Raw genomic sequence first — 13,456 nt, forward strand, 5'->3', positions numbered from 1 at the left:
GACCCGCCTTTCATGAAGTACTATTTATTGTGGTAGATTTAGGAGAGTGAAAATCATGGTCTTCAGTTGTGAACCTACTGGTGATGACACTCCACTGTCACACAGGTAGCCATGAGTAAGCTAAATGGGTATAAAATATGACCAAAGCCCATGGTTCTGAAAAAAGAGATTTATAAGGATGGTGGGGAGTTTATAGGAATAGGAGAGAGATAGGAGAAGGTGTGTGTGTGTGTGTGTGTGTGTGTATGTGAGTGTGTATGTGTGTGTGTGTGTGTGTGTGTGTGAAAGAGAGAGGGAGAGAAATCAATGTATCTTGTATGCATATATACAATTGTCAAATAAAATTAATATAAAAGGAAAAACTTAAGATGGTGCCTCTTAAGCACCCTCAGCATAGTAATCATATCACTAACTATATGTCTCTTGACATCATATCATCATAGCCCTAATTATATACAATAGAATTTGTTTTAAAAAATAAGAGGTTAATGTTGAATCTGAAAAGTATGTAATTTTATTTATTTGTGAATACTTTTAAGAATCTAACAACCTAGGGTGAGCTATATATACTCAGAGACATTCTGTTTCATAAGATCGAGATTTTAATCCCCTTAGAAATAAAAATAATATGAAAACCATGTGAATTTACTGATTTTGGCTTTACGTTAAAATAAAAAGCTTCTCTCTGATGCATTTTGTCCATCCATTCAAAAATTATCTAGATAGCATGTTGTGTTCAAGTACCAGTGATGCTTCATGTTTTTACAATGCACTTTGTAAGAGTGAGACACTAACAGGAATGTAGCAAATAATTTTAAGATGTGATCCTTGATATGAAGGAAACAAACTGACATCATGGAATGATGCAGGATAGGAGGGAATCCAATTTAATTAGAGAGGGCAGTTTGAGATGCTCTGACTGAGATGGTAACATATGCACAGAGACCTGTATGACAAGGAGCCAGGTGTGTGAGGATCTAGTAAGACAGTTCTTGGCAGAATAAACCACAGATTAAATGCTTTGAAATACTTTATATGCTGAACAGATAATAGAATAGTCTGATTAGCATGTGAGAAGGTGGGGTGTGGGAAGGGCATTTAGCAATGCTTTGGTGGTTATTTATATTAACTTAGAAGTAAAATTGCTTTGCAAATGATACAGCCTTGGAGATTTGTGGCTTGCATGCAATTATTTAGATATTTGGAATCCATCCAGTCAATGCATAGTATTGTATAACCATAAGGGAACTTGAGCCTCATAAGGAATGTGCTTAATGTTCAGCAAAGTTTACAAGAACTTGTAATTTGTTGGAGATATGTAATTTAGTTGAATGTTTCCACCCTGTGTTGTTAGACCATTTGTGATTATTGAAATTTTTGAATTTTCAGAAGTGGTTAAGATTTTGGTAACAAGAGATCTACAAACCATATGGTTATTGATTAACTTGGTTCCAAGTCACATATGTAAGCAAGTTGGTCTCATAATGTCGTCAATTCAAGTGGAAATGCTAAAATCTCCAATTTCTGTATTTTTGTTATAATTATTGGTTGTAATAAATTTGTTTTTTATATTTCTTTTTACATAGGTTCTCAGTTAACTTGAATAGAGTATGTAGTTGCATAGTGTTCTGTTTTATATTATTGTTTAATTATTTTTGGATCCAATATTGTACTGACATTTTTTTTTTTCATAATAGAAACTCATTGGAAAACTCAGTTCTTCTCCAGTTGATCCTAATTTTCTACCTGTCTCTGGAGAATTTGGAAATGAGGGCAGGCATTTTGCCATGACCTGCCTGCAGTCTATTTATTTTACAAAGCTAACAAGCTTTGCGGATGTCATTTGTGTGCCTGCTGTCCTGGGTACATGGGGAACAGACAGACAGGGATGGGAACCCAGGTGGGTAACTTGATTCTTCTATTTGCACTGGAGCTAATCTTTCAACTCTGGAGTTCATTCCTTCCTTCATTGCTCCAAGGTCCCTTAGAAAGTATAAAAGGCTTCAGTGTGGAAGCCAGAAACACACCTATTTTTATAGTGTGATCCTAGGTTATTAGTCTGCATTGAATCCAGGGTACGAGGGGCTGAAGAAGGCCATTGAGTATCTGTTCCACACTCCTAGGTTGTGCCTAGGGAGGCAGGAGCTGCCTCTGCATTTGAGATATGACAAAATTGCAAAGAGCACAACTCTGTGTTGGAGTCATCTGGATTCTCTGTCACCTAGGGTGAGTTATATATACTCAGACATTCTGTTTCATAAAATGGAGATTATAATCCCCTTTTAAAGATGTCTTATCATTACTTGATATTATATTTATAAAATACGTGCCATAGTACTTAAGATAAAATCCACTTTATTGATATCATTTGAAGTGTATCTATTAGAGTGGTTCTGTCACAAGAGCACACTGTCTTTCTCCATACTTCCCCGTTACAGTTGTCTTTATCACCCATGGCCATTCCAAGCCATGCTGGATCAGGTTAGACTGGACTTTCCAGTGGAAATGTTGCTTTCCCCAAATACATTGCCTACATTTACCAATCTACTTCTTTCTTACATTTATATGAGTACATGTGTGTGTGTATAAATATTATATATATTATATGTAATATATTCATACTTTATCTGTGTATGGCTCACAAATGGACAGGTTTGTATGCATAGATTCATATTGGTGTCTAAAAATTTATCAGAAAAAATGAACAGTATAACTGGAGCTGTTCACCTCTTCAACAGAATAACTATGCTTTCCCTCCACCCCCAGGGGAGGTGGTAGTGGTGGTGGTGGTGGTGGTGTTTCTTGTAAGTCAAGGACTATGCTAGGTACTATATTGGTTTTTCAAGACAGGGTTTCTCTGTGATGTTCTAGTTGTCCTGGTACTCACTCTGTAGACCAGGTGGCCTTGAACTCAGAAATCCACCTGCTTCTGCCTCCCAAGTGCTGGGATTAAAGGCCTGTGCTACCACAGCCCAGCAATATTTTTTAAATCTGCCCTTTAGGCTGCTTTGCTTCTAATACAATAGACTATTAATATATTTTGCTTTTATTGTTTCTTAAACACATTTGAAACAAGGAAAAAATGTGTTTTGGTGGTTAAAATATAGGTTTTTAGTGGAAGTAATTTCTGATAGTAATATCCTAATATCAAACTATGAATCAATATATCCCTGGCATGGTATCAACCTTAAGGAATGTCAAGAAAAGCAGTTTGCAGGATATGGCTTTATACCTTGCCAAACGCTTCTTGTGAAATCACAGGCTCAACAGAGTGCTATGTCTATAGAAGAAAAGTGCTTCTAGCCAATGACTTGTTACATTTAAAAATAGTGTTTCCCTTGAGGCAAATCAGTGAATTATCTATCATCTTTATATGTGAGAAAATCAATGGAAGGTTAGGAGTAAACAGAGCTGCATCCTAACTGGGACCAGGCTTTTGAATGTAATGGGGGCTGGAGAGATTATCAGTGTGTCAGACCATTGTCTGTTCTTCCAAATGACCAACTGGTTAGATTCCCAGCATCCACATGGTAATTCACAACCATCTGTAACTTCAGTTACAAGGGATCTGACTCCCTCTTCTGGCCTCCAGGGCACTTCGGGCCCATGGTACATGGATATGCATACAGGCAAAACACTCATACTCATATAGTAATAAAAATAAAATAAGAACATGATATATTTATTCAGACCATCATAATACAAAGTTTATAAAATTAATCATTTGTGCTGAATACAAACTAGTGAATATATCACATGCATACTTTGTAAAGCATGTGATATATTTGCACTAAATTAACATTATATGAACAATACTGTATTTTTTCCCAAGCAGAGACAGGATGTTCAGTTTGTAAAATGACTGCTCTAAACAACTCTAATAGAATCCCACTGGATGTGTTTCTGAAGCTGATTGTATAAAGCTGTACAAAGTTATTGATCCATACCTTTTTCAAATATAACAGAGGACATGGAATTCTTTTCTCTTCCAACTCCTAGTTAAGTTTCCTGGGCTCCTCTCCATAAAACCTTCCTGATTTCTGGGTTAAACACCTCTGCATTATGAGTCCAAGATTCTGCTCAAATCCTTACTATAACAGGACTGCAGGGTTTGACTTGCTTGCTTTTGTTCACTGTGAGTCTACACATTAGTAATTTCTTAAGTATATTTTTTGAATGGACATGCCTAGATCAGATGATAGCAAGATACAACAAAAACTAAGTATGAAAACTAAATATACGCAGCTCAATATAATGAATGACAGAGGCATTAACTTATCAGCCCTCTGTCTAACTGTATGTCCCCTATGAGTGACTTGGAAGTGCCTACAGAATGCCCAGACTGATGTAAGACTAGTTGTCTTTCATATTTTCAGACTCTTGCAATTCAGAAGGTATTTTCATTGTGATCCACCACAGTCAGAAGACAGAAGACTCATTGGGCTCCCTCACCAGATTTCCCCAACTACATTCCCTCTCCTCTTTTGGAAGACAGGATGTACTTCCAAGCTACCTTTCTTCCACATTCTCTTTCAAACTTCTGGCTATCTCTATTCTAATATGATGAAGAAAGCCCTGGACTTAAAAATTAAGAGACATGATCTTTATTGTCGGCATGGAAGTTAGCTACACAGTTCTTTGGAAATTAGTTAAAACATATCTTTTGTCAAACTTAAAGCACCAGGGCAAAACAAAGCTAATTATTTCCAACATGGATGATGATCAGAATTACATGCATATTAGGTGATCCACCTGCATTGGGGAAGTGCTTTGGTACCTAAGGATGCTCAAAGGCATGCTTTACTCCTCTGAGATGAGCTTAGGCTATATTAAGCTAAATTAACCACTGTAATGAGCTAACAAATGAGGAGATCAAGACGTAAAATGATGCTCCCATAACCTTTTCATATCATTGAACTGTAAGAGAGTTACCTAATTGAATAGAGCACAGAATAGGTTTTATTTGTATTGCTTAATGTGGAAATCATCTGAAGTTTATTATACCTGTAGGGTAAGAGTTCGGAGAAAATTATTTCTCAGCATTAAATATTTTTGAGCCACTTTAAAAGGTTATATTAGAACTGAAAGTCAGGTGTTTCTTTTTACCCCCATCCCCCAACACAACACATATTTGACTTGCTATGAACTAAGGAAGAAGAATCTTTAAAAGCAGCACTCCCATTTTGGGAGAATAATGACACGTCAGTTCCTGACACATTCATCTATTTAGCAATCCGGAGGTTATTGAGGTTTGAACTTGAATAATTCATGAAAGGTAGGAAGAAGTCTTAAAACTCTTACTGAAAATGCACCTTGTTAAAAAAAAAAAAGAGGGTTGGTAATAAGGGATAAAGAGGCAAAATATCTTGACCAGTAAATTGAAATGTATGGGTCTCTAGACATTTCTTTTCATTGTGGCTGGAGGTCCAGGTATACCATTCTTAACTGATCCACCAATACTTTCTTCCTCTTTTTGAGTCTGGCTTGCTCTTTGCTGTCTCCTTTCTGTCTGCCTCCCCCCGCGACGTCCCCCCCCCCCCATCCTGGTTTCTCTGAGCTCCAGTGTCATAGATGGTTTCTTCCTAGATATCTAAGATAAGGGAAGTGGGGTGAGGGGAGGCGGGGAGGGAGTGGAGTAAATTATCCAGAGAGTGATGCTTGTCAAGCATCCCAAGCAGCTTCACTAGGAGAAAGGGAGGGACTTGAGGGAAGGGGGGGGGTTAATCACTTGGCTGCTAAAATGCTGCAGAAGGGAGCACAAAGCTCCGCCCACGTAATAAGCGCCTGTAGACAACCAGGCAGGAGAGAAAAGTTTGGGAACAAGCTCTTTTTTTTTTTTTTCTTCTTCCTTTTTCTCGCAATGTAGAACTTTTGGTAAACACATAGAAGCTTCCTCCCACCCCGATTTTATAATATACTTTCTTGTTCAAACACTCGGTCGTTTGCTTACTCGTGTATGAGGTAGACCACACGTATGGCTGCGCTAGTAAAAGGGGAAACTGAACATTTTCCAAGTCAAGCGTCCAAATCTGCAGCCTCTTTATGTACCTGGCCAGCTTTTCCTTATCCAGCTGTTAGTCATTTGTAAGCAGCCGCCCTTGTAATCGCAAGTGAATTCAACTGTGATGTATGCAGCACCGCGTGCACCTTTGCTTTCCTTCACATCCTTCTAGTCATTGAGGCTCCCGGGAATCATGCTCATAATAAATAGCTTTTTATTACCCAAAGCCGCTGTTCTGGCAGCCGAACGACAGTCCTTTGATAGATGGGCCGGGTAGTTTTTTTGTGTTGTGCTTACTCAGAGTTGTTAGCAGCAAAGAGAAGGCAGCAAAAGGGGGGTACTTTGGAAAGGGAAATCTTATGAGTAGAGCGGAGCCGCAGATCAGAATTCAGAAACAAGAGCGAGAGCTGAAGTGTGATTCTCGGGCGCTTGGTCTAACACTCATCTCCAGGATAGAGCAGTGCTGGGCACTCACGTCAGCCCAGCTGCCCTTCTCGGAATCCGCTAAGAGATGATGCAGCCTCGGAGCCCAGCAAGACACCAGGAAGTTTTGCCGGATCTGATTCCTAGGGGATTTTCCCGTGCCTAGGAGAATCCTGCTTGCATTGAGCTGTATGAAGGAGGGCTCGAGTTTCCTATGAGGGGCCCCCCTTGGAAAAGCCTTCTGTGCAGAATCCAGGCTCTGCTTCTCTCAGTGTGCCATTTACCCAAAGGCTTTTCCTCACCTTTGCTGATTTGCTGGTGTGATTCCATGCACTGAGTCCTGTGTAGGGATCCAGGATGGATTGCCTGTGCATTGTCACCACAAAGGTAGGCTAGGAAACACAGCTGTTTCGTGCAGTATTTCTTTTTATCTATTATTATTCCGGTCCTGTAATTAAACAGCTCTGCTAGATGCTGCCAGTCCATAAGATAAAATGATTAGTGTAATTTACATTGCTGGGCATGTTGTTCCCTAAGAGGGTGTGAGGGTCTTGTCTTTCTGTCATTTCAACTTCTTAAAGTGACATTGTGTATTTGTGCAAATGACAAGAGAATGTGTCTGTTGGTGATTTTTTTTTTTTTTCTTTAGTGGCAGGTTTTGTCTTTTCATCTATTTATAGCTGGTAATTGAAACATCTCTCATAGTAGTGTAGCTCACACATCGTTTTACCATACCATATCTGGGTCTTTCTGAGTGGGCTAATTAGCTTTTCATTTAAAAACCATGTCTCCTATGCTTGAAGAAGCCAATCAGCTTTACTGTGGCTTGACATATTGTTTCTGATTGGAGAATTCTGATATTCTGCATTTTGGTGATTTCTTTTAAAGAAAAAAAAAAGTAGGCCTGAGATTAAAAACAAACAAGTACAATATTTAATCTTTGATGGAGTCTGTTTTGACTATAATCAAATAAATAATTTATATAATAAGATACAGAAGTGAAAGTGGAACAAAATAACCCTTTTGCGGAGTTATTTACAGAAAATTAAAACTTCCAAATTGATTTTATTCTGTCATCAATTCTAAATAGCATATTAAAAGCACTTAAATTCCATAATCACTAGTTATTTGGAAAAAGTTATTTTTATTTATAAAACACTAATTAAAAGACACTCATTAGCTTAATTTTTATTATGCACGAGGGCACACCACAAGTTAATACTAGCCATTTCTTTTAGTATATCACATTGATTGGACACCATTAATATGAAAAATTCAATAATGTAGTATGAAAAAATCAGTTAATGTAGATCTCTCAAGATAGTCCGCTAGTCCTAGTTAATTTTGAAGCCACTGATGAAGTTTAACTATGTGTCATATTAAATATTTTTCCCTTTACAAACAGAATGCAGAAATTATTAGTCATCTTCCCTAAAAGTAGTATCTCATGGAAAATTAGGTTGATAGTAGTAGATTTAATATTTGAAAGTATCTAGTTGGAGTAGTTGACAGACTTCCAAGTCATATGAAGATTTATTTTACTTAAATTGCAGTGTTTAATTTTGTTTTTACTGTTAAGTCAGATAAAAACAAACAAACAAACAAACAACAGCAAGCATACTAAAATGAATGGGAGAACCAGAAAATGGATGTCCTTATGGAATCTAGGGAGGAGATGAACATGTGTATTTAAGTGTGTTTATCCTAAGGTGTGGAACTCGGGATTATTTTTCATAAAATATTTTTCATAAAATATTTCTATTAAATATCACCAACATGTGGTTTATAAGTATTTGTTATCAAGTCATAAATGATTTCAGATGCTGTTAAACACATTATATACCCATTGGAAGACTTAGGAAACAGATATCAATTACAAGTCAAAACTGGACATCTTTTGCAGTAGAAGAGGTAGTTCAACACTGAGATTCACTTTAGATAACAAAACATAAAAGAAAATATGTTACCTATATTTAGTTACCAAGGTATTGATGGATATAGGTACTGGGACATAACTAAGATCTTAATTTGTTTTAGAAGTAGTATCATGTACATTATGTTATTCAACAGGATAAATACTTGAGAAATTTCATTAATTTTATGAGGTATATTTAATTTTGTTATCCGGTTCATTCCTGAGTGTTATTTTCATTATCTTTAAAGGACAAACATATTTAAAAAAAAGTTGTACTACACTGTTAACTTGGTAAATTGGCATAAAGCATTATGACTAAGGCTGCCTGGTAGACCTTAGACTACAAATCTGACCCATTTAACCTACAACCACCTAAATTTTAATACTTCTCCCAAGTGCCCATATATTCTGGATGTTCTTGTTCTAAGTGACCAGGCACCAGGGATGCTCTTGCTCTGAGTAGCCAGGCACCAGGGATGGATGCCCTTGCTCTGAGTAGCCAGGCACCAGGGATGGATGCCCTTGCTCTGAGTAGCCAGGCACCAGGGATGGATGCCCTTGCTCTGCTCTTCCTAAGATCCCTCTTCAGAAAACATGCTAACAAGTTAGAGGTTTTAAATATGTCTCAGTTCAACCGAACTGAACCTCATTTTCCTTCATCAAGTCTACCTGCTAATGCACTTTCCTAGGCAGAAAGTCCCTGTCAGGCTGGAACTCTCATCTCTCCTGATCCTTCCAGATTCCCATTTTATCCATGGAATACCTCACCACTCAGGTATACACACTCTTTCACTGGCTCTATATTAGCACCTTGGTTCATTCTCATCCTCCTGTCTTGGCCCAGATGGCTCTATGAGATGTTTAGATTCTGGGGGGAGTAACTCACTCATATCTTTGCATTTTTAAGGATAAGCTTTAGAGTAGGATGAATGAGAAGAAAAAATTGTAGAGTCTCCTGAGAAAATAACCCTACAATGCATCTTGCTCCACATAACTGATTGCTTAGCATTTGGAGGTTCTGCTATGTTTGGACTGATTTACAGACCCTCCCAGACTTGAAGCCTGTTCTTCTAGGCCAGTAGGTCAACCACGCCCCTCAAAAGAGATATTTTGGACACAAGAATCCCAAGGTGTTTTCAAATACTGAGACAGCTAACTTTCATTGAAGGATCGAGTTATTATTTTGATCATCTCTGACCAGTTCAAATTATATTCTTTTGTAACAGCTAACGCTACCAGGAAAGGCAATCTGAATATCAGAATAAGAATAGCAGAGCTCTAGATTTGGATCTGAATGTTCATTCTGGACCTAACTTTAAATTTTGAGTAGATTATTAAAGATCTCTCTATTGGACTCCATTTATCATTCTTTTAAAAAGGAGATTTAAGAGATGATATAATGAAGTTAGTTTTGAAAATTCCTAGTATTCCAGTATTTCTGGCTAGTATTATTGTAAAATGTATTATCTCTGCAAATGACAATATTCAAGCTCTTGAAGCATTTTAAAGACTGCTGTGGGTGGATTATGCCTTCTTCTTATCCCTGGTGTCCATTAACCATAGACACTAAAACAAATTTAAATAATAATCTACAAATAAAGCTGTAATATGCTATGTTAAATTTCTGCTGTGATTTATTCATAAAGGAGTGATGAAGCCATTAATTTTTAATGCATTTAACAGGTTAATGGGCATATGAAATTCAAATAACAGAATGGAAAGTGGAACTGGGCAGCATAAAAGAAGGTTTTATTGATGTTGTTAAGACTACATCTGCTCTGTAATATGTCCCTCTCTACCTCTGTCATCTTATTGTCTCTTCCAAGAATTAAAGTGACTAATAAATTCGCTTCTAAGAAGAAATAAATGTTGTTGCTGGACATTTAAAATAAATTATCAAGGGTAGCATGTTATTATTTATTATGGGTCTACTAAGAAAATGTAGCATGGCATTCTTTTGGAAATGAACTCATAGTCAAAAATTTTGCAACTGTGGTTAGGCAGGAAGCTAAAATAATTACTTTATATTTTACCACAGCTTTATGTAGCAAAAACGAAACAAATCACCAAGGCAACAAATGGTTTTCTAAGTGTCCCTGTGTTCATAGACCAAGCTATTTCTTCATGCAGATGTATGATTGCATCTGCTCCCCTGACAGTACATCCACCCATTCATTTTTTCCCTTCTCAAGTATTCGTTGAATATCTACTGTGCAGTTGTATACTCCAAGGTGTGGGGATAAAATGAACAGTCTCTTCTCACATCATTTAGTGTAATGGGAAAACTGTTAGTTTGGAAGTAAAGTGATATGCAGTAGGTGGGTAAGTGTGAGTTGTTGTGGAAATGGGTATGAGGACACTCTACCAAGCTGATGGATTTTCTGCTGCATGGGTAGGGATAGATATCAGGAAGGCTTTGAAGGAAGGTTCTACTGTGCTCATTAGTAGAGTACAGGACACAGTGGAAGTCAGTATGGCAGGGAAGTAAGATATAAGCTATAGAAAATGCAGAGTCAGAAAGAACTTCAGTCACAAATACTGTAAGTTGAGATATATATTATTTTTTAAAAGATAGGAACCACCAACCATTATTTTCAGTGGTTCCAAATCTTGAATTTTTCAAACTTCTCTCACATTTCCTTCCTTTGGCCTGAGTTTTTTTCCAGTTTTCTGCCACATCTGCCTTTACCAATCTTTATGCCTCTTTGGCTAGCATAATGGTCATCACTTTGACTAACTGAACAACCTTCCCTGAACTGTACTTCTCTTTCTTAGGACTTGAGCACCTACCATTCGAGTTTGTTTTGAGGATGCTGAGAGTTAAATAAATGGATTAACCTTTAGCAGCAGCACATGATGCTTTGGAATACTCACACCATGAATATACTAGCTTAATTTTCCTTTCAGTGTAGTAAGCCATCTAACACTATGCCAACAGCATCACTCTGAAGAACCCTGGATGGTATTACTCTATGACAGTCAAGCACTTGTCCTGGTTTTAATCATACTGCTATTTTATTTTGACTTAGAACATGATTTTCTTTTTCTCTTTTCTCTCTCTTTCCCCCATGTTTTATTTTGTAATGATTTTCAAAGTGCATAGATAGGAGAGTATTTTTAAATCTATGCTACCTTTCCTAACCTTCATTAAACTAATGGACACAAAGCAAGGATAGCACTCAGGTCCTTGTTGTGGGAATATCTTCTTATTCTGTCCAGATAACAGTTAAGCTACTTAAATTTGATTTAATTTTCAGGGGTCACACCTTTTCTAAAAACTATGTATTTTAGTGTATAGTCATTTTTATTTTTACCTGTCATAATTAATAATTATGGACTTATTTGTATGACTATTCTTCCTATCTCTCTCTTTCTCTTGGCATATCCTTTATGAAGTGAGGGATACTATCCTATTCCCTTAACTTTGTATATGCAGTGCCTGGGACTTGAGAGGACCTGGGTGTTTTACTAAAACTCATTTACTACTCTCATCTAACCAGGCAAGAATTTTCACATCTCCAAATTGAGGCCAGTTTACACAAGTAAGAAATTGTGATAGTAGAGAGTTGAACTAAGCTCTTTAATACCTGCCAGTCTACTCTCTTTCTTATCTCCAGATTCAACCACATCAATGTTATTCAGTTAAAACATATCCTCGATGCCATCTGTTGGATTATATTCCTTTTCAACATTGATATTCAATAACTTTTAATATTGATCCAAGTGATGCTTAATTTAAAATTATTTCCAATTAGTCTATTTGTATATTTTGTAACATCTAGTTATAGCCTACTTCAGTAAATGTTTAGAAGTAAAATAAAATCTCATTCTAAGAATGATATCATCTGTTGACAAAACTGTAGCAAATCATTTTCCTGAAAAATGACCTCCAGGTCGTTTAACATTTTAAACATTTAATAGACCTCCAGATATTTTACATGATCTCTTTTTGATTCTATGACTAAAAATCAAAGGTTCCATGAAGAATTATGAGATTTAAAGAACTGTCCTTTATACAAACTTCATGTTAATTTAATTTTATGAGACAAGTGTGGATTTGCAAAGGACGTAAGTATAAATAAAAGTTTCAAACTTTTATTCAAATTTAAACATTTATTGAGACTAAAATTTAAATGTCAATTAACTCCATGGCATATGGAAGAATTCATCTGCATCCTTTGTTACTTATCCTTTATCCTCTGAATATTTGCAGATATTGTTTTCTTAAAGCAGATTACTCATGATTTCAACTGCCTGAGAGACTTGTCTCGTTGCGTTTATGTATGCCTCACCAAAGGCATTTTCAGAAATGTGCATCATGTCAAGACACAGAAGACAAAATATTGGGTTTTCTATGTGTGTTAGTAAACTTAAGTCAGTTCAGTTTATTCTTTCTGACTCTTAGTTTCTCATTCTCATTACTTATCAGTATGTATTCCATTGGATTACTGAAAATAGGAAAATAATATAGATTTATCAGTAATTACTCCATAGGAGTATTGCATGGAAACAAATGTTTATGTATTTGAAATAATAAAAAATATTGCTTACATAGAAAGGATGAGAATAATTGTTGAAAAAAAGGAAATTCTAGTTTTAAATTTTGAATTTTGCTTTTGAAACCCTTTTCCTTTAAAAACTGATTATTTTCTCATACAATATACCCTGATTATATTTTCCTTCCCCTATATTCCTCCAGTTCCTTCCCACCTCCCCTTCCCTCTGATCCTCTCTCTTTCTGTCTCTCATTAGAAAAGAACAAGCTTCTAAGAGATAACAACCAAACATGACATATATAATATGATTAAGCAAAAACTTTCATATCAAAGTTTGATGTGACACCCCAACAGAAGGAAAAGATCCCCAAGAGCAGCCACAAGAATCAGACCCAATCATTTCCACACTAAGGAGTCCCATAAAAATACTAAGCTATGTAGTAAGACTGTACTTCAATGCCCCTCATATCACCAAAGGATTTTACCTCCCTAGTAGCTAAGTGAAGAGTTGACAGTTCTGCTGTGACAAGAAGTGTATTGTAGGCACGATCTTTGGATTCAGATTTCCTGCTATGGTCAAAGCTATTTGGAGTGATTTTCTTCATTCTCAACCCACAGAGA

At 36.5% G+C, this 13,456-nt stretch overlaps 1 protein-coding gene across 7 annotated transcripts in view; it reads left to right on the plus strand.

Moving 5' to 3' along the window:
• The window catches only part of Dlg2 (discs large MAGUK scaffold protein 2), a 1,953,494-nt gene that overhangs the window by 393,554 nt on the left and 1,546,484 nt on the right, over positions 1 to 13,456 (plus strand). For 2 of the 7 annotated variants that reach the window (XM_031387354.1, XM_031387357.1), the window contains exon 1: positions 6,420 to 6,811. The exons of the other annotated variants lie outside the window; for them this stretch is intronic. In XM_031387354.1, coding sequence (XP_031243214.1) covers positions 6,782 to 6,811 — 30 coding nt within the window. In that variant the 5' untranslated portion in view covers positions 6,420 to 6,781. Of the gene's footprint in view, positions 1 to 6,419; positions 6,812 to 13,456 lie in introns of those variants that run through there. 7 annotated transcript variants of the gene reach the window in all.

Source organism: Mastomys coucha, unplaced genomic scaffold, assembly GCF_008632895.1.
Source record: "Mastomys coucha isolate ucsf_1 unplaced genomic scaffold, UCSF_Mcou_1 pScaffold21, whole genome shotgun sequence".
In the NCBI taxonomy this organism is placed as follows: Eukaryota; Metazoa; Chordata; class Mammalia; order Rodentia; family Muridae; genus Mastomys; species Mastomys coucha.